The following is a 27,585-nucleotide window of genomic DNA, read 5'->3' as shown; positions in this document are numbered from 1 at the left end:
AAACAAAAACAAAACCAAAAAAAAAAAAACAGAACAGCAACAACAAAAAGACTTATTTGTTAATATTTTCAGAATAACATAGAACGTGACACTTGATATAGCAAGTATACATTATAATATGAATGGAAACTTGGGAATCATGGGAATGAGTAAGCTGTTAGCCAGAGTAAATGCACAGTTGAGTTTTAGGTTACACTATTGATTATGAATTCAATGATAAACCTCTGTGCTATTTTTGTCATTGCTTTTAATAGTAGAAAGCTGGAATTATAAGTTCTAGAGGTTCAGGAATAATTTTTGGTTTGCTCCTATATTCTTATCGCAGTGCTAGGCAATCAGAAAATGCTCAATAGAGGCACCTGGGTGGCTCAGTTGGTTAAGCTACCGCCTTCACCTCAGGTCACGATCCCAGAGTCCCGGGATTGAGTCCGGCATTGGGCTCCCAGCTCCGCCAGGAGTCTGCTTTTACCTCTGACCTTCTCCCCTCTCATGCTCTCTCTCACTCCCTCTCTCTCTCAAATAAATAAATAAAATCTTTAAGACAAAATAAAGATTTTTAAAAAAAGATGCTCAGTACATGTTGAATGTAATTGTTTTAAATGGAAAAACACAAGTATGATAAGAACACCTCTCTTTCATTTTTCCTTCCTTTATTTCTTCCTTCCTTCTTTTCCTGTTTTAAAATTTTCTCTTCTTTTTAATATTTCATTATTTTTTGGTACCTAATCTGCTTGGTTTTGTACATTAGGATTTAGCTAGCTAGACATTTTGTTAGCTAGAGATTTCAGTGAGGTAGTTTAATAATAAGTATCTCCTCTTTTTTTTATTCTTATGTACAGAACAGTTCTTTAGTTGGTAGCCATACCTTTCCCTTATAATTTTGCTAGGCAGAACTTTGGCTTTGAAAGGACTGTTGTATCTCTGATTATTGAAATTTTGTATCTGCAACTAATGCTTCTAAGAAGTTGGTGGTTATGCTACACATCTTAGGCTATCTTGGAGAACATATTAGAAGCAATCATAAAATGAATGCATTGATTCACCCAGTAAATAACAGTGAAGTTCCAATATTGGCAAAGGATTGTGCAGACCTGGTTGCAAGAGACAGTTGAATCAAGACAAGGTATCTATCCCTACAACCTAAGGGAGATTGAACCGAAGAATCAGCTCCTATATTGACCTTATAATGTGCTAAAACATAGGTTTTTGAAGCCCAGAGTTTTCGTTTTTAAAGAGGTGTCATTTGGAAAAATTTAATACAAAAAAGGCATTTGCACTGAAAATTTTGTGATTTATATATTTAACAACATATTTGATACAAGGCCTAATTTGCCCAAGCACAAGAATGTGCCCTGGCATTCTTATCATTAAGGATATTCGTATAGTATCATTTTTATGTTTGTGACATAATAATTACTATCTTTTATTATGTTATTGTAGTCCAGCAGCTTACAAATATTTAATTGTAGAACTAGAGTAGTATGGAGTTTACGAATGTGGCCTTGGAGGTTAGATGTGAATTCAAATTTCAATACTGGCATTTATTACTCATGTCAAAACTTAATTAAGTTTTGTGAGCATAGATTTCAGTGTCTATAAAAGGAGAATAATAGTATCTTTAGAAATTATTATGAAGGTAGGGTGCCTGGGTGGCTCAGTGGGTTAAAGCCTCTGCCTTCGGCTTGGGTCATGATCCCGGGGTCCTGGGATCATGCTCTGCATCGGGCTCTCTGCTCAGCAGGGAGCCTGCTTCCTCCTTTCTCTCTGCCTGCCTCTGCCTACTTCTGATCTCTGTCTGCCAAATAAATAAATAAAATCTTAAAAAAAAAATTATTATGAAGGTAGTTGATAAAAGCTATGTAAAAGCACACTTTATATGCTTATTATATTTAATCTATATAATGTGTTACATATATACACATACATAAATATATATAGTATAATATTTCATTTAGTTTTTCTGTAGTTCTTGTTATTGTTGTGTGCCAGGCACCTGACCTCTGAGAATTTTGGAAACTTGGCTAATGTCAGCAACTGAGTTGCTGTAATTCCACCCCTGTTTTTTCAGACTCAAAAGCTGTACCCTTTCTGATATACCTTACCACCCTCTATTACAGTTGCTTCTTTCCTAGCAGTAGGATGACGAAGCAATGTGCTGATGGTGGCTGTTCTTTTCAGTTCCTCAAAGGGATTGATTTTCTCAAAATGTTCTCCCAATGTCTCATTATATTCTTTTTCTAAGAGATTTTAACTCCTTTTGGTTCATACTGGGTAGTGGTATGCTCCAAATTAGCCTCTATTATTAGCCTATAAACCTAATTTCTACTGTGAGGAAAAAATTACCTTATAGCTCTAAAGAGAATCTATATTAGTTTTTATTAAACGTAAAGCACAAAAGGTTGTACATTCCTTAGGGGGAAAAAAAGGTGTGAGAATTTGTTTCAATATCTGAGTAGTATTTAGGGATTTTAAAACTGAATTTCTAGAGAAAGAAGAAAATATACTATTAATTATACTCAGAGAATTACAAGGGTAATTGCTGTAGTACCCATCATTGTTTCATCATCATCAACACCATGTAAACAGCAGTTCCAAACTATGAAGTGTTAAGTTGTGCAATGTGCCAAAAGTAATTTATTTCTATAGATAAGGTGATCTCTAGTACTCATGTTTTCAAATGATTTACTTTTTAAATTATTTTTTGAATTAGATGTGATTGCAGGTTATCCCAGTAATCATATCATTGTTGCTTATTTTTGTTTTTTGTTTGTTTTTTGTTTTTGCCTTCTTTGGTAATAAAGAAGTGGAATTACATAGAGTAGTTGGAGAGGTATCTAAACGAGTTTACTTTTTTTGTGCAAATGCCACCTCTTCAGTTTCTATCAGAAAATAAAAAAGAAGGTGAAAGAACTAATCCAGTAAAATAATTTTGGGTACCTACCATGTGCTGAAAATTTATATTACATATAGTCAACATCATCTATATAAATAATTATCTATGTCTATAAAGTCACACACACAAGAATGCTGTGAGTACTAGGGATAGATCAGTATCTGAAATACCTCATTTCTGAAGAAAGCAGAAGAAAATCCTGTATGTTCAGTGTTGTGAAAAGAATTAGTTTAAGAAGTGAAATTATTAGAGATGATTTTAGCTGTGCCTCACTTCTAAGGGTATAATGATTCAACAATGACTGCAGAATGGTTTTAAAAGCAAATTGATAGTAAATGCTGACATTGGAATCTGGCAAAACATTATTTGCTGTTCGACTTCTTTATTATGAGTCCCTCACTTAGTTATTGTGTTCCCAAATAGGAGCTCTTTTTATTCCTGACACTCTCTTATTTTACAGTTCTATGATTGTGAAGATATCCTGCCCAGTTTTTACCTTCTAAAACTGCCTATCCTGATGCTATCCAGTGTGTACTGAATATCCCTGTTAATAATAACATTTAGGAAATTTAATGATGTTAACAAATTTGGTAACACAAATGGAAATCAAACTCTTTTCTATGAGATTAATTATTAATGATTCTTATTTACTTATATTCTAGAACGCAAATCAATTTCACAGTGGCTATTGATTTTACAGCATCAAATGGTGAGTATTATGACTATCACTAGTTCAAGATACCAGTAATTAATTGAAATACAAATATTTATTTTCATGAGGTTAGATATTTTATTCCTATATTTACATACTTCTGAAGTGTGTCATATAAAATTTAGGTCATTTTTCCTTTCTTTTCACTATTATGAAATAGATATACAAATAACTAGAAGATATGGGGAAAAATGGCTAATAGTCCCATTCAAATTTAATAAATATTGAGTTGTTATAATTTTTGTTTCAGAAATTTTTAAAAGAAAATTGAGATCTAGTTAAGCCCATTGTGTACTTTGGCCCCACTTCTTTGACCCTCTCTTCATCTTCACACATAACTGTAATGCTGAAGTGTGTTGCATTATCTTCATTTTATAGTACTTTTGTGTGTATGAATATACAAAAGTGTAATTCAAATACGTATACTTCATGCAGCTCACTTCATTTTTACTAGACTATTTTTAAGAATTACTCAGTATAACACATTTATATTTAATTCTGGGGATTATCATATAATACCCTTTGTATAGATAGTCATAATTTGTTTATCAAGCATTTCAAGAAAGAAAAGATAGTGAACTTTTAAAATTTTGAAGTAATTTTGTATGAAACAAATTTGAATTACTATATATCATAAGAACATGAATCTCATTATTTAATTTTTATCAGAACTTGCCATCAGTTATATTTATCTAGTTTTTTTTTCCCCCAAATTACTTATTGTGCTTATGGCTTTTACATTATTTTCTCTTCACCTCACATTTCTTGCACTTTGAGTCACATTTCACAAAATAATAGCATTTTTAGCTAAGGAAGAACCTTAAAGATCACTTACTCTAACCGTCCTGTTATGCAAATGAGGAAACTCGAATCCAGAAAATCATTTTACTAACTACATTTTGGCTTGTTAATACTAGAGTTAAGAAGAGATGAAATTAAAATGTAATTTAACTTACCTTTGGTTACATGTTAAGTATATTCTCCAACACTCTGATTTCAAGTTAATTATTTTTATTCGTGTATTTTATTCAGTAAAATAACGAAACAGAAATAAAACCTAAGGTCTAAATGGTTTAAAATACTAGCTTTTGTTCACTGATGAATATGAGCACAACGACTAGAAGAGCAGGAATCTATTGAATAATAAGACACAGACTTCTGAAACTGACTTAGAGGACACAAACAATCTGAATAGACCTATAATAAGAGATTGAATTCATAATAAAAAAACTATCCACAAAACTTACTTGGGTCCGGGTCCAGATAAGCTCCACTAGTGAATTCTTCCAAATATTTAAAGAGAATTGATATAAATTCTTCACAAATTCTTCCAAGAAATAGTAGAGGAGAGAACACTTCCCAACTCAGTCTAAGAGGTTAGTATTACCTGGATACCAAAACTGTAACAAAGAAAAGAATAACTGAAGATCAGATTCTTTTATGGATATGAATATAACAGTCCTCAACAAAACACTACCAAGCTGAATCCAGCAACATACAAAGAAAATTGCACAACCCGAGGAAGTAAAATTTATCTCAAGAATGCAAGGTTGGCTGAATATTCAAAAATCAAAGGACTTACCATGTCAATAGAAGAAAATGTAAAAATCACATGGTCCTGTCAGTTGGTGTGGAAAAAAGCATTTGGGAAAGTCCAGCACATTTTCAGGATAAAAACATTTAACAAACTAGGAATAGAAGTTTACTTTTTAACCTTATGAAGGGAAAATATGAAAAACCCATACCTAACATAGCTTAATGCATTCAGCCTAAAATGATAAATAGGGCAAGAATGTCTCCTTTTCCACTTCTATTCAACATTGTACTGGAAGTTGTAGCCCTAGCAATTAGTAAAGAAAAAGAAATTAAAAATATCCAGATTGGAAAGAAGGAAGTTAAATTATTTCTATTTGCAGATGACATAGTTTTATATATAAAAAATCCCAAAGATTTCCCTAAAAATCTATTAAAACTAACAAATGCACTTAGCAAGATTGAAGGATAAAATATCAATATATAAAAGTCGGATCTTTTTCTATACACTTCTAGTTAACAATCTGAGACTGAAAAAGAAAATTCCATTCACCGTAGTATCAAAAAGAATATAATACTTAGGAATAAATTTAACAAAGTAGTGTAAACTTTATACTCTAAAAATTGTATTCTGAAAAAGATTGAAAGAAGTTAAAGATCTAAGTAAGTGGAAAAATATGCCATTTTCATGGATTGGAAAATTCAACTGTTAAGAGGGCAACATTGCTCAAAGCAGTCAGCAGATACAATGCAATCTCATTCAAAACCTGAAAGGGGTTGCTGGTGTGGAGGGGGTGGGAGGGATGAGGTGGCTGGGTGATGGACACTGGGGAGGGTATGTGCTATGGTGAGTGCTGTGAATTGTGTAAGATTGATGATTCATAGATCTGCACCCCTAAAACAAATAATACATTATATGTTAATAAAAAAATAATAAGATAAAATAAAATGGCCTGAGGTAAACAAACAAACAAACTGAAAGACCTGTTTTGCATAAATGGATGCCCCAGAAATTCATGTGGACTCAGAGCCAAAGCAGACTTGAAAAGAGAGAACAAAGTGGGAATATTCATACTTCCCATTTTTGAAAGTTACTACATAAAACAACAGTAGCAAAGAAAGCATGGTGCTGGTGTAAAGATAGTTATATAGTTCCATGAAATAGAATGGAGATTCCAGAAATAAACCCATGAGTCTAAGGTTAACTGATTTTAGAAGAGTACCAAGACAATTCAATGGAGTAAGAATAATCTTTTCAATGTAACAAAGCTAGGACAATAAGATAGCTACGTACAAATGACTGAAGTTGGACATTTTTCTCATATCAACAACAAAATTAACACAAAGTAGATCAAAGACCTAAATATAAGGGTTAATGTTATAAACTGTTAGATGAAAACATAGGGATACACCTTCATGACCTTGGATTTGACACTTGATTCTTAAGTATGATACAAAGACATAAGCAACAAAAGAAAATAAATAAATAAATTGAGCTCTGTCAAAACCAAGATCTTTTTATGCTTCATAGAACACTATTAACTAAGTGAAAAGACAAACCCCCGAATGTGAGGGAAAATAGTAGCAAATCATATATCTCATGGGGGACTTGTATCCTAGAATGTATAAAGAACTCGTAATTCAATAAAAAGACAATCCAATTTAAAAATGGGCAAAGGATCTGAATAGATAAAGCCCCACAGAAGATGTATAAATGATTGATGAGTAAGCACATGAAAAGATACTTAGTAAACTTAAGCATCAGGAAATGCAAATCAAGACCATAATGAGATACTGTGTCACACCCAGGAGAATGACTATCATCCAAAGATAACAGGTGTTGGTGAGGATACGGAGAAATTGGAAGCCTCATGCACTGTGTGTGAGAATGTAAAGTGATACAGCCGCCTGAGAGAACACATTAAAGGTTCCTCAAGTTGCTACACATAGAGGAACCATATGATCCAGCAGTTCCACCCCTAGATGTATACACAAGAAAGATTAAAACATATGTCTATATGAAAACTTGTACACAAAAGATGATAGCAACATAATAGCCATAATTGTGGAAACAATCCAAATATTCCTCGATTAATAAATGGATTTTAAAATGTAGTACATTCATACAGGAGAATACTGTTCAGCAATAAACGCGAATGAAATATGAAGTACCAATACATGCTATGACATAAATGATCCTTGAAATCATTATGCTAAGTGAAAGAAGCTAGTCACAAAATACATCTTGTGTGAATCTAGTTATATGTAATGTCCCAAATAAGCAAATTAATAGACATGGAAAGATTAGTCCTCTTTTGGGGTTGGGCTGGATGGAGTGATAAGGGAGGGATAGTGAATAGGTACACAGTTTCTTTTTGAGGTGATAAAAATGTTCTAAAATTGGAGTGATGGTTGTACTTATCTGTGAATATATTAAAAATCACTGAATTCTACATTTTAAATGGTTAAATTCTAAGTTATGTCTCATTATATCTAAATAAACTTTTTAAAGAGTGTAGTCGAGTGTTTTTTTAAATAAAGGCATAATGTACCTCTAAAACAAAAGCAGAGATAAGTTTGATGATATTCAATGTTTAAAATATTACAAAATCCTTAAGTATAGGGTTCTGATTATGAATAAGGGCTATGGAATCAGATGGCCTAGATTTACATTCTGGTTTTATCAACTTTTACAGTGTGATTAGGGGTAAATTATTTAATCTGAAAATTGGGTATAATAAGAAAGTAGCTATATCATAGGTTTGTTGAAAGGTTAAGAAAGATGTGAAGTTTTTAATACATATTAGATCCCATGTTATTATAATTATCATGGATATTAGTTGGGTCCCAATGTTATCAACTTACTACAAGTTCATTCTTCATATGCATTGTTGCAGATACAGAGGTGGCACAAACATGGTCCCAGACTCAAGGAATGGACAGTCAATGCGGCAGATTTTTAAATGCCATATTTTGTGGTGCAGAGCATAAGAGTCCTAAAAGTAAGAGAGGAAAGACAATAAGGGTTGGAGTAAGCAAGGAAGGCTTTCTGGAGCAAGTAAAACATAAGCTGGAGGGGAGTAAAGTCACTTCCGGAACTGGATGGCAACTTGAGAGGTAGAGATAGGAAGGAAGATACCATGAGTGATACAGTGCAGAGATGGTCTGATGAAGATGCTAGAAAGAGACAGGCAACATCTTTGCATGAGTGGAATCCAGCCCTGCTATGCATGATACGCAAAAATGTTTAGACATGCTGTGGTATGAGTGATATTTGTATCTTAATTTTAAATTACTTTTTTCTTTATAAAATAGACTTAGTTGCCATATTGCAGTCATTGGGTAAAATTCTTATATTTGAGAGTTATGTTAAACAATGACTTAGTCAAGTAATGATGTTGCTCCCCCATGGCTCCAGTGGGCCTTTTGATCAAGTGCAAAAATTCTAACTTCAGAACAAAGTGTCATTACAAAATTACACCAGATAATTTAAACAGGCAAAAGAAGACTTTATTCAGGACTGTTTCCAGAGGTCAAGGCTGTTGCCATATAAGGGGAAAATTGAACCCAGTGCCTCCAAAACAAAAGGTGGGAGGGATTTTACATACCGCCATGATCTAATGGAAAAGTGCTAAGGGACATTAGAGGGGACATTGGTCCGTTCGCTTATTAGCACTTATTTAAGTTGGGCTCCCACTTTGACACTTTCTCCGTGAGTACATTTCAACAGAATGGTTCTCGGGTCCCGGAGAAAGAGCGCCCTCTGAGTTGTAGATTTACATCTCAAAGATGCCTGAGAAAGAATTTACAGTTATAAGTTTTCTAAAGCAAAGGCTCTAAGGAAGGAAGGTCAGGAACCTATAGTTATGAAAAAACCCTTTCCAAAGTTCAGTCAAATTGAGGGGAATGAATGTTAAGGCCATTTGGTCAGAAGATACTTCTTCAGAAATTTTGTCCTGTAGAACTAATCCTTGAATGCTGGTAAACCTTTGAAAATAGAAATGCGTTTATGCAATGCATTATTTTTAGGCCAGAAATGTTCTGTGTATAATTATATGTATTATACACCAAGGGGAGATCGCTCCTTAATTTTGTTTCTCTCTGGATCTCAAGTGCTTATTTTTATTATTTTTTTCTTATCAGAAAAGAACTGTGTGCCCTGAGGCTTTCCTCCTTCAGGCAATTTTTAATGTAGAATTGAGCTTTATATGCTATTACAAGTTCCATTTAACTTTCCATTTTCACTTAAGAAAGTAAATGGACTTTCAAGCAGCCTTTGTGCTGGTAATTAGGGCAACTCAATGTGAATCCCAATGTGTTTGAGTGCTAGCACTTACATTACTTTCTCTCTCATATTCATCCCTATTCAAATGCAACATCCTGCATAGTGTAAGTATATTGAAATTTCAGAACCTTGTGGCTGACCCAGACAGTAATAACAGTTGCAGTTAAACCTTACATTTCTATGGTGCTTTATTATTTTTAATCACTTCACACACATAATCTCATTTTGTGCTTCTGGTAAACACTGTGGTAGGATTTATTGCAGACATTTTGTAGGTGTTGTCTTGGAAATGGCAAGACTGGACTGGGCTCCTCCTTTAATATCTAGTTAGATACCCTGAATCATTTTTCAGGTATAGATATTTAATTAGCTTGAATTTGAAAATCACTATGCTTTCCTTTTTAAGTGATTAAATTGAGATATTTTGCAAATACTCTATTTTTGTAATAGAACTTCAGGAAGTCTTCATAGTCCTCTAATTATAAGCATAAGGGTTCAAGCTAAAGGCACATGATTTTTTTGAAACAATGATGACTCTAAAATCAGTTTAACAAAAGTACTTTAATACTTCTGTAACTGAGATTCAGGAATAGCCTGTGGCACTGACAATGAGGAATAATTTTTGAAAAAATCTGCATATGCTTTGGCATATCTTTGGAAAGCCTTCTACATGTCTCGTATAATGTAATAAATATTTTTATGTTAATCTCCATCCAAAAAAATATTATTTGACACAGTATGGATGTAGTCAGAAAACATAATTTTAGGTATTTCATTCCAAAATAGGCATCAAGAAAAATGTCCAAAAAATGACATCTTTAGCCTGATCAGTCATGTCTGAAATATTTTTTCTGTCATCAGGCAACCCTGCCCAGCCCACTTCTCTCCACTACATGAATCCTTACCAGCTGAACGCCTATGGAATGGCACTGAAAGCAGTGGGAGAAATTGTTCAAGATTACGACAGTGATAAAATGTTCCCAGCTCTAGGCTTTGGTGCAAAACTGCCTCCAGATGGAAGGATATCTCATGAATTTGCTTTGGTAAGTGCACATATCAAGGATTTGATCTCTTGAAAAAAAAAAAATTGTTGGATTTTTTAATATTGGTTCACTACTTAACATTGTAGTCAATCATGTAGCCATTATATTCATGATTTGTGGGTTAGGAATTTAAGCAGAATACAATGGGAGGTGGTATATTTCTTCAAGATGTCTAGGACCTTACCTAAGATGGCTTGATTGGCTAGAGGTGGCTGGAATTATTCAACTAGAACCATATATCTGGGCTTCATTCTGCTGTGGGTTAGATGACTCAGTACTTCTCCATGTCACATCTCAGGGGCTAACATGTCCCCTAAGATGGCTTCTTTGCTCTTATCTGATGCTCAAGGTAGGATGACTGAAGTACCTGGGTTGCCTGGACATCTCTCCCTTTTTCTGCCTATAACCTGTCCATCCATGTGGTTATCATGGACCTCATCACAGTATGGCCATGAATTGGTAGATTTCATACGTGGCAGCCAGCTTCCCCAGAGTGAGTATCCTAGTACTCTAGCAGGCTGGGGCAGAAACTGTAGGGCTCTTTATACTATAGCATTAGAAATCTCAGAAAGCTGTTTTTGCTAAAATCTCTTGGTCAAGCAAGTCACTAAGGCCAGCCCAGTCCAAGAAACCATCACCTCTCTGTGGGAGGCTGTCTCAAAGAATGTGTGCCTGTCTTAATCTACCATCTAAGAAAATGGCATTTCTTTTCAATATAAAGGAATAGTTATGGCTAGAATTATTTTTTAATGTGAAACAATAATTATGGCTATAGCTAATTATGATTTCAATATAATGGAGTAGATACAACTGGAATAAATAGTCACCTAGTTAATATTTCCTTTATAGAGATCTAGTCCATATTGTGTGATTTTAGATAAGCAATGTACTACATCCTGCGCTCAAAATAAACTCCACACAGATAATGTTTACAGATCCGGTCAGCCTTACTCTCTCTGCACTTTCTGATAAAATAATGGGAAAATCAATATAGGAATGGTTGGCTATCATTTTGGAAAAATTCTAGCTTTTCTTATTGTAAGTGCCTTCCTACCCTCTATACATTTCAGAAGTAACCTCTTCCATCCCCATTATTTTTGTAGGCCTTTGTTGTTTTTATTCTTGTTACAAAAGCAATGCATAATCATAGAGATTTTTTTAAAGTTCTCAAGCAAAACACAAAAATAAACAATATACTACCATTTATTGAGTAGTTACTGAGTATGAAGCCAAATACTTTTCAGTCCCTTTCTTACATAATCTTCATAAAGGTTCTACATGGTAGGTATGTCCTGACTATCACACAGCACTACTCTAGCAAATGCTGCTCATATTGAATACAGTGAAGAGTGCCCGCTCAAGTGTTGTGCAATTCAGGTCAGCAGCTTAGCAGGAGTGAACCAGGATTCCAGAAGACAGGAGATTCCAGAGGACAGGACTTGAACCCAGATCAGTCTTATTATAGAATACATGCGCTTTAACTGCTACTAAAGCACATTTTATAATAGTGCCTATAATCAATCCCACCTCTCAGATATGTGCTTTATTTACGCCATGGTATAATATTGATTGTGATACACACACATACACATCCAGAACTTTTATATGATTAAGCTTCCTTAAATATCTTTTCAGAGTAGTAGTTTTACATTTTTATTTATATACTTTTCCCTGCTTTTCTATTCCATTGTGCACGCAACTGCAAGAAAGGTTGCTGGAGGCTTTAATTCTTTCTTCCATGAATTAGCCCACATGCCACATTCCCAATGTTGTATAAAATGAGTATGTATTGGGATTTTGTTGTGTCTTAGAGAATTAAAATCTCCCAGAAACTTACAAAACCATGAGAATCACTCATGTGATGCTAAGTCTTAAGTGCCTCAGGAAAAAGGTCATGAGCTATTTTAAAACTTAAGAAAAGGAATAATTATGTTAAGCTAAATGAGGTTTATTAATTTTTCCTTCCATACACTTCTTCTCACCCTTGTGTGTGATTTTTTTCCTTTTATCTCTCTCTAATCCTCTATTTTTCTGCTTTCCCAACCTCCAAATTTATTTCTCGTAATAAAAACCTATGCAAGTATCTATTGCCAAGGAAGGATTTTTTGGCTATTATTTGCATCTTAACCAATTCTTTGAACCCAGTTCAAATACTTACAGGGTAGAGATATTACCCCTTGAAGGGTATGAAAAATCGTCTCTTAAATTGAAGCTGGAGACAACAATGATGATGCTAATGAATGAACTTTAACTGCACTGACTGATTAATTTTTTTCAAAGCACTTTTGTTTTCTGGGGTAAGTGAGGCAGAGGAGTTAAGTAGGTCTTCAGTGAGAGAATATTTGATTTGATTTTTTGCTACAGTATTCTGCTAACCTCATCCTAAACAACTGCAATATATATTGATTTATAGGTGCTGAAATGGCAATTTCAGCCAGGTTAACTGACCCGGAAATGGCTTTGCACTTAATTGTAATTTGCTATGGGTGCCACGGTGTTCTTCTGTGGAGCGAAAACCAGCCCGGAAAAAAAAAAGTGTAAATAATTCTCATCAGAATCTTCTATCCTTTTAAACCCTTAAAAGTCACCCTCCCCTCCAGCCTTTATTAAGCTGGTATAAAAACCTTTACCCCAGGTGCTACTATCTTTATAGGGTACTCCTGTGTGTATAGTATTTTTCCTCCTGTTAATCTTTCTATTTCAGTTAGTTTGCAGGCCCATGTCTGGCAATTAATGTAGTCTGTCATCCTAACAAACCCTCATATGGTAACAATGGTAACAATTGTGGTACAGATTCATGTAAAAATTTGTGATACAGATTCATAAATATTTATCACACTAAGTTCAAATAATCTTTCAGATAGCAAGGGAGGCCTTCTAAAAAATTAAATAATCCCTAGTTGGTGACTTTACGGCTAGCTCACATGCTGAAAGTTGAACAGGAAAATGTCATTTTTAATGTTTTCTTTGCTGTTAATCAAAAGGGTCTCTGATAAACCCTATCTTTTCCTATGAAATATGAATAAGCATGTACATATATTCCATAGTGGAAAAGAACAGGAAATAAAAAATGAGCAGGAAGGTTGTAAAAGGGAGTCATTGCTCTCATCCCATTATGATTCTGATGACTCCTTAAGTTGTTACAATGAAATATAATAGTGTAGAGCTGCAGAGGAGGTATTCATAATGGGCATGTGGCCAGTGACCCTTTAAAGAAAGTCTCCCGCCATGATCAATAGAGAAATGCTTACACCTGGCCAATTGATTTCTCCTGCTAGAGCTCTAGAAGTGCTGGCCTACTTTTCCCTTACTTTGGCATTTATAGAAATCTGCGCAATTTAGTATTGATATGTATGTCTTTTCTTCTATCTAGATGCTAATGATTTAACAACCAAGGGTCTTAACACTGTATGCATGAAATAGAAGCTCAACAGATGTTTGCTTATGGAATAAAAGGGAGACTTCTTGCAGCTTTTCCCCACTTAAGCAACCTCTAGGTAGCAAGGGATACATTTCAAAGAGAAAAGTGACCACTCCTTAGAGCTTCTTCTCAGTGTTTTGTCGTCTTGTTAGCCCTGCTGAAAAGTGTTACAGGCTCTAGGCAGCAACAGACTGTATAGTCTTCTCTCTTGGAACTGAATCTAAATCCTCAGTACAAGGCTTCAGGGAGTCAAATGGAGGGGAAAATGGATGAGAGATGGACATTCCTCCCCACTTAAGTCTATGTGGTGGGATTAGTGCTCATTCTGAATTCTGTTCTTTATGTTCTATGTGTTCTACAAATTAACATTCATTATTTTATAAATGGGAAAGGTTGTTAGTTAAAAGGGAAATATAAAATAGGGCATCTGCTGCCCTCTTCATTAATAAACAACAAAATCGAATGCGTTTATTCTCAGAAATATCCTGTTCTTTTGCTTTTGTTCTAGAGCCACATATAAGCTTATGTTAATTTGTTCTAACAAGTAAAAACTAATTGCTTGTTAGTAATTAGTAACTAACACATAATTATTTTGTGAAATGAGTTTTTAAACAGACCTGAAAAAAATCTTTTTATAGCTCAGTACAACTTTGTCATTAAGAGGAAAGTCTCATTTTAATAGCTATAAATTATTTTAAATAATCCTGATATAATGCAAAGTATAAATTAAAAAGAATGTGTAATTCTATGTCATATGTTCTTATCATCCAAAGCATATGAGGAATTCGTAGAGCAGTTTATTATGGAATGAGGACTAATGCAGAAATCAGTGCTTTAAATATTCTGTAATGATGAATAGAGCATCCAGTGACAATCTTTCCACTAAGAAATGAAATGGTGAGAAAAATGGTGACCTTATTGTAATTTCAGTTCCATAGGAATAGAGAAAATATATTATTTTCTAGAAATAAAAACCCTTAGTTAAAATGGTAAAATGATGATGAAAAAGTAGCTCAGAACCATCCTGGTTTGTATTTCCTTCCCCTAAAGCATATATAGAATACATTTTTACTTGCTCAAAATCAATAATGAGTGTTAATTTTAACTAGCTTCATAGCTTATCAAGGGAAAGGAATACTGTAAAATTTTATTTAAAGGAAAGTTAGATAGGTCAGCTCAGATTAACATCAAAAGCAATCATTAACTGCTTTGTGCTAAATATTGAACTTTTAAATTATAATTTCAATCAATGTAACCAATTTTATAATATAAAACTATAAGAATATCTTTATTATTATATATTATAAGAGGTTTTTTATTATTTTTATGTTTTTAAAAATTTACATGATGGTCAGTTAATTTTTAAAAAATTGAATGAAAGACAAAATTAAAAGGAAAAAGTGGGTGTATATCCCTCTCACACAAATGGCAAAATTGAAGTGGTTGATAACATCTGCCTTGGTTTCCTGAGAATTCTTGTCTTTCAAAATGCTTAGGATTTCAAAACATGGTGGCATAATGGTGTTAAGAGATTAGGCTCTTGGGGGTGCCTGGATGGCTCAGTCGGTTAAGCTCCGTCGGTTAAGCATCTACCTTCAGCTTAGGTCATGATCCCCAGGGGCCTGAGATCGACCCACATCCAACTTCCTGCTCAGTGCAGGGTCTGCTTCTCCCTTTCTCTCTTCCTCTGCCTCCCCCCAGTTATGCTTTTGCTCTCTCTCTCTCTTAAATAAATAAATAAAATATTTTTTTAAAAAAGAGAGATTAGGCTCTGAAGTTTTAGACTTTGAGTTCAAATACTGGCCCTCTCATTTGTATTATGTAATTTTGGGGCACACTAAACTCTCAGTGCCTTAATTTTTTCATTTGTAAAGTGAGAATAATGACAATATTTTATCTACTTTTTTTAGGGTTGTCATAGAAAATGCCTAATATATATAAATATTTTAAGGTACAGCTTAGTATATAGAATTCAACAAATTTTATTTACAAATTACCGGTCACTTATGTTTGTTCAGATAAAAACATGCATGCTGAAATTATTGTATTTTAAATATATCCACATTTTTTTTTATCCTTCCTCCCTTTCAGAGGTCAAGTCTAATTCCCTTTCCCTTGAGCATGGCCTGTACTTAGTGGTAACTTTCTTTTTTTTTTTTTTTTTTTTTTTAAAGATTTTATTTATTTATTGGACAGAGAGAGAGATCACAAGTAGGCAGAGAGGCAGGCAGAGAGAGAGGAAGGGAAGCAGGCTCCCTGCTGAGCAGAGAGCCTGATGTGGGGCTCGATCCCAGGACCCTGAGATCATGACCTGAGCTGAAGGCAGAGGCTTAACCCACTGAGCCACCCAGGCGCCCCTAGTGGTAACTTTCTAGTAAAGAGATTAAAGTAGGAGTATTGGTATGCATCTTATGGGACTAGCTTATAGAAGCTGTTGGGGCTTCCTTTTTTGCTGTTTTTCTTGGATTATTCATTCTGAGGATGTTAGCTGCCAGATCGTAAGAACAATCTGGCAGCCCTCTAGAGAGACCACGTTCACCTTCTGCTAGCAGCCATATAAGTGAACCTTCCTGGAAGCAGATCCTGCAACTCTGATCAAGCTCTGAGATGCCCAGGTTGACATACTGACTGCAAACTCATGAGAAATACTTCGAGAACCAACTCCTAAGCTGCTGCTGACACCAAAAAAATGTTTGAGATAATAGATAATTATTGTTTTAAGCCACTGACTTTAACAGTAATTTGCTACAAAGTAATAGATAACTAATTACTACCTTATTTGTGTAATTTGAAAAATCTGGACTAGGAGAATTGAACCTAATAATAATAAAGCATACGAGGTATGAAAAAGCTAGTCCAGGTTTCCAAGTATGCAGTTGCCCTTCAGTGTGCCATCTCCAGAATGAGAACTTAGTGGCAAGCTCCATTTGCCTTGGACAACATGAATGTTTCTTTGATTCTTTTCCTTTTACCTTGTCTTGATAATTTTCACACCAAATTACTTTCCCTCAGACCCCTTCTCTCCTTGGGGTTATCAGTTGTGACCCGAAAATATGCATGTGGCAGATATTTTGTATTTTTCCATCTATAATTTAGAACTGAATGGATAGTGATTTTTTTTTCTTGATTTTAATAGATGTCACTACAGAAAACTTGGGAAATATTGAACAGTTTAAAAAATGAAATGAAAGTCACCAGTTATATGGAGCCATCCCGATTTAACCACTGTTAATATTTTATTTGCTTCTTATCGGGGTTTTTATACATTCATCTCTTCACGTACATAGACGTGTATAATGAACACATTAATTATAGAATGTTGTGATATTCAGCTTCTCAAGATTATTTAGAGTATTCTGTGGTTCTTCTTCTGGAGGGTATCAATTTTTAACGCTTAAATATTAGATTCTTCATATCACAATTTTTATAATACATTGTCATCTATTGTTGACCATGTAATTTATTATTTTCTACTCTTATGTAAATGACCGTTATTCCAAAACGTCTTTGAGTGTCAACCTATCTTTCCTCTTTTTCAGTTGATCTTTACAGACACTACTAATTTTTACTCCTTTTTTGCCTGTCAATTCTACAGAATGGGAACCCTCAAAACCCCTACTGTGATGGCATTGAGGGGGTCATGGAGGCTTATTATCGGAGTCTGAAATCTGTACAACTGTATGGGCCAACCAACTTTGCTCCTGTAATTAATCATGTAGCAAGGTAAGTAGAAGTAGACAAGGGATATATGCCAGTGTACCAGACTGCAATGAAATTATAGTAGTATTGTTACCATAACTCCACAAATCAAAGGTGTTTTCTTCTCATTTACCTCCAAGAAAGTGAGGGAAAAGATAACGGTAGAAAGAGTCGCCACTGAGCTCACGTTGCTAAGAACTTGACATCAAAATCTCAATTTGAAAAATATACACTGAGTTATATCAGGCTCTGTATTTGTTCGACTAAGAAGAGTTTTATTCTTTGAAAAGGCAGCCATGAGAGCAATAACAAGATCGATTATCATCTCAACAGTGTGAATCTTTCAATCTAATATCACATTCCATAGTAGCATGGAAGTAGTAAGAGACCTACGAAGACAACTAAAGCCTTTTAGTGATATATAGGACACATTATTTTAACCTCTCTGAAATTAATATAATAGCTAATTTTAAAAATTCCCAGAGCTCTACCTGTATATAGTACATAGTATTGAGATCAGAATATAATTGCTTATGACTCCAGTTAACATGTTCTGGAAAGAGTTTTTAAATGTAATAATCTATACACATTTGCTTATCTTTTTTTCACCAGTGTATAAATAAATAAATTAGACACCACTTTTAAAATCCCTAAAAAGTTTGACCCAGTTGCAGATCCTTTGAAACACTGCCTTATGTTTAGAAAATGAAAAATGTGTAGCTTTTGTATTATCCTTCCCAATATGTAGTCAGAACTTGAAAGTATACTGCATTTGGATAAATTGATCAGTGCCTAAAGGAGATAAGAAACCTCAGTTCTCTGTTTAAAGGTTTCTGGTACTATATCATCTCCATATTGGACATCACGAGTGACTTAAATGTGTTCTACTTTCCATTATCTGGGACATAGACACTATACTAAAATACCCCTGTACCCAGAGCTAACCCCAGTTGAACTCTTCCATGGAAGTCCATCTCAGGTTGACAGTGATACAGTGATGACCATTCTCTCAGTGTGACCCTATGGCTCAGGTTGTTGAAACATTTTCACTGACAGTCTGTTTTAAGTTAGGAATTTCATGTCTCATTTCTGAACACACACAACTTTAAAAAAAGATTATTTATGAAGTAAAACTATGCTTATCTTTATTTCCTCTTCATTTCTATGTTGTCCTATTCTTTTCTGTTACTTTTTTTTTTTTCTTAATACAGGTCTTGACCTACAAAATTGATTTCAAAATCCACTAATGGGTCATTACCTATAATTTGAAAACCATATCCTAGATAATTGTATTAGCCTATATAAATAGTCTTATTTGTATTCTATTTCCTAGTTTTTTGAGGGTTGTCAAATGAAACAATATTAAAAAATAATAATATCACAAAATAAATTATAGTTGACTCTCATTTTCTCTCACGCACTACCATACAAATCACTGTCTTTTATAAAAAGAGGAAAAATGATAGGACTTATTTTGTGCAAACTCATGCTGGTTATTATAAATGTTTTCATGAGTGCTTACTGGTTAATTTTATATTTTTTACCCTGGATATCTCTACTGTTAAAGTTAAACTTCAAGATGTAAAATTTCTAGGTGCATTTCTATATACACCATCTAAAACTATAGGCTCAACATTGTCTGATTACCGTTTTTCATGTTTTGTCCAGCATTTTAAAAAAAATTCTCAGATATAAGGGTAGTTTCCAGCTAATACTTTCAGACTTTGACAATAATCTATAATCTAATAATTCTTCATTGTTATTTTTTAATAAGAGAAAATAAGAAACACATAAGATATGGCTTTTGGGGAATCATCTTTCCTTCCAATGTGATCTGATGTTCCATGTATCTACTCTTATTATGAAGCTTTATAAGAAATGCTTCTCTCTTTTACTTTATCTTTGAGAATAACGTTTACTTTATTTTTTAAGCTTTTTATTAAGACAGGTGATTTTTTTCTGACCCAAAATTACCATCCAAAATATTTATCAATTAAAAGACAAGCTACTGTTTTTTTCTAAATTATGAGAAGTATAGTATGTATGACCCCTGTTTAAATAAAACTCCTTGACCATTTTGTTACTTTTAAATGCATTTTATTAGTGTTTCACCCTGCCCATCATATAGGAGGTAAGTACTTAACAAATATCTAATAAATGAATTCTGTTTATGTTAAGATAGTGGTCACTGAAAAATATTTTTATAAAGTCAAAAACAAATGTATTGCCTTGCTTTTTTATTTGTTTGATTTTTTTCTTCTTAAGAAGTGTGTTTTCTATATTGATAAATGTTTAGTTATTTATAGTAGTTTTCTATAAACGTTTCAAAGAATGCTTCTTCTTCTTCTTTTTAAGAGTAATAATAATAATGAATAATAAGCAACCACCTGGGTGGCTCAGTTGGTTAAGCGTTTGCCTTAGGCTCAGGTCATGATCCCAGGGTCCTGAGATCGAGCCCCACATCGGGCTTCTTGCTCAGCAGGGAGCCTGCATGTCTCTCTCCTTCTGTCCCTTCTCCCCACTCATGTGCATGTGCTCTCTCTCTCTCTCTCTCTCTCACCCGTTTCTCTCTCAAATAAATAAATAAAAATCTTTATTAAAATAGAATAATAATTATGCTCATTTTAGAACTGGAATCTATGTGATTAAGATCTATGTGATAAGACTATTGACTTTTAAGATAATATTGAGATAACAATACCATGAGTCAAAGACCCAGAGCTTTTGGGTTTGTTTGGGAAACTTGAAAGTTTTATGTGCTATTTTGAGGTTTTCCAGCCCCCTGCGTCTAATTTCCTGTCTGACTGGTTTTCCTTTCATAGAGTTGTCTGGGGAACAGCATTTCAGAAGATGTAAAAATCCCACTCAACATCCACTGATGCCCTGTCACAGATTTTGGTTCAAACACTTTAGTTTGGTATTTAAGAACTTTTAATATCCAGCTACCACCACCCATCCAACGTCATTTCGCACCACATTCTCCGGGATGCGCTGTACTCTGGTCATAGAGTCATTACATCTGGTTTCTGAATTGTCGTACATGAATACCTCTATCAAAACACTAATTTGATCCGACTCAGTTGTTGCATGTAGATCTTTTCCCCACCAAGGACAGGGATTATGACTTAATTAAATATATAAGTATCTAAATTTATATACGTAAGTGTTATAAGTTACATTTAAATTAGATTTTAAATTATATTTAATATTTGTAATAATATGATAAAAATATAACTTATAATACATATGTTTTAAGCCAGCATGAAGCCTAGTACTTTACACTCACTGATAAATCCACACATGTTAATTTAATTGAATTTTATGTATGCCATGCATTATGACTACATTTTAATGGGGCACTTGGGTGGCTCCATTAGTTAAGTGAAGTGTCCAACTCTTGATTTCAGCTCAGGTCATGATCTCAGGGTTGTGAGATTGAGCCCCATGATAGCATGGAGCCTGCTTAATGCTCCATGGAGGGAGAGGAGCACAGCTCACACTCTTCCTGGCCTTTCTAAACCAAAGTTCTTTGCCATTCCTACCAGGCCAGCCTTGCTGCTGGTTTTTCCTTTTCTTTGGGTATTTGCACTATGTGGGAAGCAGGTTTTTCTATGCGGGAACCACTTTTTTTGTACAGGGGTAAGTTGGGGTTTTCAGGGAGCCCTGTTTGGTGCCTCCTTCTGTTTTTCCTCAATCTGTGCAAGCAGCTCTGGCCGCCATCATCTCCTCGGATGCCAGAGGCCTGCCAGCCCACCTCTTGAGCCCAGAGTGGTAGAGCCGCCTTGGAGGCGGCTCCAGTTCTCTGGCATGGCCTGAGGTACGGGTGTGCGTGCTTGGTGGAGGGCAGTGGGACATGAGGGGGCAGATGGGAAGGACTGTTGCTGCCCTTCAGAGCTTGGTAGAAGGGTGGACCCCAGGGCTTGGCAAGTGCCACTTCTGGCAGGTTTGGAAATTTCCAAATAAATCCTTGTTTATTGGTGGTAAAAAAATAAATAAATAAATAAATAAAGTGGTCCCCTGCCACTTGCATGCTCTCTCTCTCTCTCTAAAAAATAAAATAAAATAAGTAAGTTTATAATAGTATATCTAAAGGAGCTATTAAGGATAATGCTTAGTCAATGTTAATGACCTGTAGAAAATGTCATTGTGATTGATAACTACTGTATCAATAAGGGTCTTCAGGAGAAACAGAATAAGATATATAAATACAGGTATATAGATAAATTTATTTTAAAGAATTGGTTCATGCAGTGGCAGACACTCGCAAATCAGAAATTTGTAGGGCAAGCTGGTAGGGTGGAAACTCAGGAAGGATTTTATATCCTTTCAGTATTGAGTCAGAATTCCTTCTTTGGGGCACCTGGGTGGCTCAATGGGTTAAAGACTCTGCCTTAGGCTCAGGTCATGATCCCAGGGTCCTGGGATCGAGCCCCGCATTGGGCTGTCTGCTCAGCAGGGAGCCTGCTTCCCTTCCTCTCTCTGCCTGCCTCTCTGCCTACTTGTTGTCTCTGCCTGTCAAATAAATTAATAAAATCTTAAAAAAAAAAGAAAAGAAAAGAATTCCTTTGGGGGGGCAGTTTTTATTAAGGCCTTCAACTGATTGGATGAGGCCCACCCACATTTTTGAGGATAATCTCATTTATGTAAAATTATCCAATTGTAGATATTAACTATATCTTCAAAATACCTTCACAGGAATACCTTAATTAGTGTTTGACTAAACAACTGGCTACCATAGCTTAACCAAGTTGACACATAAGACTATCATATCTACCAAAAGATAGGTATCACCATTATGTTATACATTGAAAACAAATTTAAAATCAGAGAAATCCATTCCATCTATGAATTTATTAAGAGAGCTAATGTCCATTACACTCTGCTTAAATCTCATTAATTAATAATGGTAGGAAGGAACATGTTAAGGAAACCATGTATTTATATAGACGTGGTTGTAATAAAGTGGGGTTTACTCAACCCCAACTAACCTCAGTGCCCTCTCAGATATGGCAATTACTATTTTCACATTCCTGTTTAGATCACTTTTTCAAAGGTTTTTCTTCATCTAGAATTCTACCTCAGTAACTTCAAGTCATTCAAAACATATTTGCAATATATTTTTAGTGGTATATTTTACCAGCTTATTACTTCAAAATAATCTAATATACCAATGAAAATATCAATGATCTTTCAAGCTGTCGTGAAAAGTTTACTATTTTTTTCACTTGACTTAAATAATATATTTTGTTTCCTAACTACTAGTCATTTGTTTCTTGTGCCTAACCAGTTACTTATGTTAAGGCCATCACATTTCAGTTTTTTAAGAGGATTCTATCAGTTGCTACCTATTGACTAGATTTTTGTATCTACATATCTAGACCCAGATAACCAACTAAAATTAAGTTTTATTTTTGCGTCCATAATCCATCCCAGGCAATGTGCTCAGTGATGTCATCTGGACTATTTCTTTTAATCTTCACAACAGCTCTAAGAGGTGTCAGTAGTGTTATTATTCCTATTTTCCTGATGACAAAATGGATATGTAAGAGTGGCCATTTGTGGTGGAGCTAAAATTCCAAACAGAATAATCTTACTCCGAGTAACTATGTTATGATGCCTTACAGACTTAAACCCTTTTATCACAATTCCAGAGGTAAACACACATAAAAGAAAGTGCAAGGAAACTACATATGATTGTGGATATAGTCAGTCACTTCATTAAACTGCCCAAAGTAGTTTGGGTAACAGCTTAGTAACAGAAAAATTACTATGTTATGTTGTATTGGAATATTTAAATGTATCCCTTTATTTAGCATTAGGATTTAATTCATTATGTATATCAAAATTAAACTACTCAAATAAAACATTCCCGAGTCAGTTTCTTACCTTGTCTTGTTTCCCTCTCTATTCCTGTGAACTAATAATAAGCTGAGAGGATATCCCACAAATCTGAACCAACCTATTAGGAATCTTATAAACACCATCCCAGAAAGTTCCTTGATGAGGACTCCAGGAGAACGCGTTTAAATTCCAAAACCCTGACACAATTCACCTCTCTCGCAGATTTACCATAGTAATATTAAAATATAAATAATAGATTACCTATATTTGACAAAAGACATTTAACAGGCTTTTAATAATAAGAGTTTTAATTATGCAATTTACAAAAAGATTCATCCTCAGGTTCCTTTAAGCAGAAAGGTTCTTTAATACATTTAAAATATAATTTGAATCTGAAGATTACATATCAGTGTTACCTCCTTGAAGATGGATTGAGATGTGATCAGCCTCTACTTTCTATTTAACACATTTCTGTAGCATTTTAATTACTTTATTACAGATATATAGTACTTTAAAATAGACTTAATTAGAAGTGGTAGCATAAAATATGATTTTGTTTAACTTAGATTTATTTGCAAAGGGCAACAATATGCCAGTACATACTGCAAAGCCCTAGAAACCATGAAAAGTCTTAAAAGATTAATTTTTGGTGCTTCTGAGGATAAAGACAAAATGAAATTTATTTTCAAATTCATGTATCTAGCAGTAGTGAGAGTCACACAATAAACTCATGTATCTTTCTACAGCATTTAAAGTTAAGAAATACAAAGCATTAATACAAACATATTTTTTATAAAATAAAATATAAAACTCTTAAGAATTTTTAAGATAAAAAAAAACTTAAGAGAAATTCCAAGTTTACTATACCTGCTTCAGGCTCTATTCCTAACTCTTTTGGCAGTATGAGTATATTCTCCCCTTCTCTTAAGTATACTTTCTGGTGAATCAAAAGAAAACCAAAATGTAAATGTACAGCAATCAAAAGACATGGAGTGGCTGAATGGATAAAATCACAAAACCGAGCTCTATGCAGTCTGCAAGAGACTCAACTTAGATTTAAGGACATCGACCAGAAATGAAGGGATGAGAAAAAATATTATTATTAGAACTGATAAATGAACTCAGTATTTGTAGGACACATAATCAGCCTATTAAAAAGTTGCATTCTATAAACTAACAGTAAACTATCTGAAAAGAAACTGAAGAAAAGAATCCCATTTACAATAGCACCAAAAAATAAGATAAAACATTTAAGAATAGACATAAGCAAGGAAGTGAAAACCTTTTCTAGTGAAAAATATGAAACATCAATGAAAGAAATTAAAGCACACAGACAGATGGAAAGACATCCCATGTTTATGGATTGAAAAATTAATATTGTTTAAATGTCCATACTACCCAAAGTGTTCTACAGATTTGGTGCAATCCCTACCAAAATCTTGATGGTATTTCTTAAAACAGCAAGGCACTGATATAAAATATAAGTATATATACTAATAGAACAGCATAGACAGGCCCAGAGAAAAGCCTGCAGGTATGTGGCCAACTGACCTTTGACAAGGGTGCCAAGTAGGTACAGTAGGGAAAGGATAATCTCTTTAATAAATTGTGTTGGGAAAACTGGACATATACATGAAAAAGAATGAAATTGGATCCTTATATTACCACTCAAAAAAGTTAACTCAAAGTTGATTAAACATAAGACCAAAAACGATAAACCTCCTAGAATAAAACAGAGAGAAAACCTTGACATTGGTCTTGGCAATGATTTCTTGGGTATGACGCCAGAAGCACAAGCAGCAAAAGCATAAATAGACAGGTGGGACTACATCAAACTATAAAGTTCCTACAAAGCAAAAGAAACCATCAGCAAGATGAAAAGGCAACCTTGGAGTGTGAGAAAATATTTGAAACTATTTGATAAGGGGTTAATTTCCAAAATATATAGGGAACTCCTACAACTCAAGAGCAAAAATACAACTGATCTGATTTTTAAAATGGGCAAAGGACTGGCACAGACATTTCTTCAAAGAAGGCATACAAATGGCCAACAGGTATATACAAAATGCTCAACATTGCTAATCATCAGGGAAATGCAAATCAGAACCACAACGAACTATCATTATCACTGCACACTTGTTAGCATGGCTATTATTAAAAAGTCAAAAAGATAACAAATACTGCCCAGAGTGTGAAGAAATTGGAACCCTTGTGCGTAATTGGTGGGAATCTTAAATTGGTGCAGCCACTATGAAAAAAAAAAAGCATAGAGATTCCTCAAAAAATAAAAATAGAGCAACCAAAAATCCCACTTCTGAGTATGCATCCAAAAAAAATTGAAATCAGGATCTCAAAGAGATGTCTACAACATTATTCACAACAGCCAAGATATGTCCATGGGTAATGATAAGATACTATGCACTTAAAAATTTGTTACGAGGGTATGTTTGTAAATTTGTTACAAGGTATGTGTGTGTGTGTGTTTTACCATGTGCACACATACAAAGGGACATAAAGAAAATTTGGAAGTGGTATATTTATTACCTTGATTGTTTTAATGGTAACATGAATTTATACATACGTCTGAACTCATCAAACTGTATATATCAATTATATAGTTGTGGGTTTTTTTGGTGTACCAATTATACCTCAGTAAAGCTGGAAAAAAATATACTAATAACTGAGACTTTCTTTATGGGTGATCAGAAGTGTTGAAAGAGAAATAAAAGTAAATACCCCACCAAAGAAAATCAGAGAGTTAAGCCACTTGAAGTGATATTTATAAATAAATATGTGTAATGTTAAACTTTCTGTATTGTTTTCAAATCTAGTAAAAATTCACCATTTTAAGAGTATCATTTGGTAAGAAAAGCAGAAAAACTACACTCTTGTACTCGTAGAAGCTTTCCTCACTACTGTTTATAGCCTGCCATTAATCACGTGAAATATAAAACCCTGTATTTCTGAAGCATAGTAAGAAATGCTTTTTTTAAAAAAAAAATGGGTACTTAAAAATTAAAAATGAATACCTGAAGGAGATTATCTGAGTTCTTTTATTACGAAAAAAAGTTAATCATGAAATAGAATAGTCTCAGATCTGGTTGGGATTGTTTTTCATTGATTGTGTTACCATTAAACTTAAGTCCTTGATGTTGAAGATCAGTTATTGAATGTAGTGGGAGTATTTTTGGCTGTACATTGTGGAACTGGTGCCATGTTATCTTTGTAGGGTGTGAACATGCCACTTACTCTATTCTCTTGATCAGTCTATAAAATTACAATTTGATTAGCTTCATGAGCAATTATTAGTTTCTCTAATATGGCAGAGTTGTATATATTTTTCTTATCCATATGGTTGTTAATTCTGCTCTTCAAGAAGTAAAGGTTTGCCCTGACGTATTATGCTATTGGTCTGCCCTGATCTGTTCAAACTTGATCCCTTTGGGTACTTCAGGTTATGAAGAAGCATTATTGGTAATCAGTAGACAGGTTCTTGAACCCAGTTTTTCTGTGAGGCTAATTTTTTATGATTCTATGATGCATAGATATAGATATAGATATAGATAGATATACATACATAGATATACATACATCTATAAATACTCAATGATTTTTACAGAAGTAAACCAAAGTCTTCTCGATTACTATCTCCTAAGAGTACCATAATGCTTACTTATTTCTAGATATGACCTGCATACTAATTACATATGAAAAGTCATAAAAATTATTATTATTTTTTAAAGATTTTATTTATTTATTTGGCAGACAGAGATCACAAGTAGGCAGAGAGACAGGCAGAGAGAGGGGGGGCAGCAGGCTCCCCCCTGAGCAGAGAGCCCGACGCCGGGCTTGATCCCAGGACCCTGGGATCACGACCCCAGCCGAAGACTGCTAATGTTGAGCCACCCAGGTGCCCCCAAAATTATTATTGTTGATAATATAACTATTATTATATACATTATACATATATATTATATTATTATATACAACAATAATATTGTTGATAATATAATCTAGGTACCCAGAATGTAGAACACAATGGGAAAATTTTTGATAAAATATAATATTCATAAAATTCTCCTATAAATTATTGAGTATTATTTGGTGAGAACTCTAATAAACTTCAAGTACTAGAATATATTCTTATTATATACCTAA

General features: G+C 34.1%; 1 protein-coding gene across 2 annotated transcripts in view; it reads left to right on the top strand.

Moving 5' to 3' along the window:
- The window catches only part of CPNE8 (copine 8), a 200,883-nt gene that overhangs the window by 155,632 nt on the left and 17,666 nt on the right, over positions 1 to 27,585 (top strand). For both annotated transcript variants that reach the window (XM_032855344.1, XM_032855345.1), the window contains 3 exons: positions 3,556 to 3,602; positions 10,285 to 10,466; positions 17,483 to 17,610. In XM_032855344.1, the coding sequence (XP_032711235.1) occupies positions 3,556 to 3,602; positions 10,285 to 10,466; positions 17,483 to 17,610 (357 nt within the window). The remainder of the gene's footprint in view (positions 1 to 3,555; positions 3,603 to 10,284; positions 10,467 to 17,482; positions 17,611 to 27,585) is intronic.

Source organism: Lontra canadensis, unplaced genomic scaffold, assembly GCF_010015895.1.
Source record: "Lontra canadensis isolate GAN:19392208 unplaced genomic scaffold, GSC_riverotter_1.0 scaffold9, whole genome shotgun sequence".
In the NCBI taxonomy this organism is placed as follows: domain Eukaryota; kingdom Metazoa; phylum Chordata; class Mammalia; order Carnivora; family Mustelidae; genus Lontra; species Lontra canadensis.
Note: the sequence above shows the minus strand (reverse complement) of the source record. Positions and strands in the feature narration are given on the sequence as shown.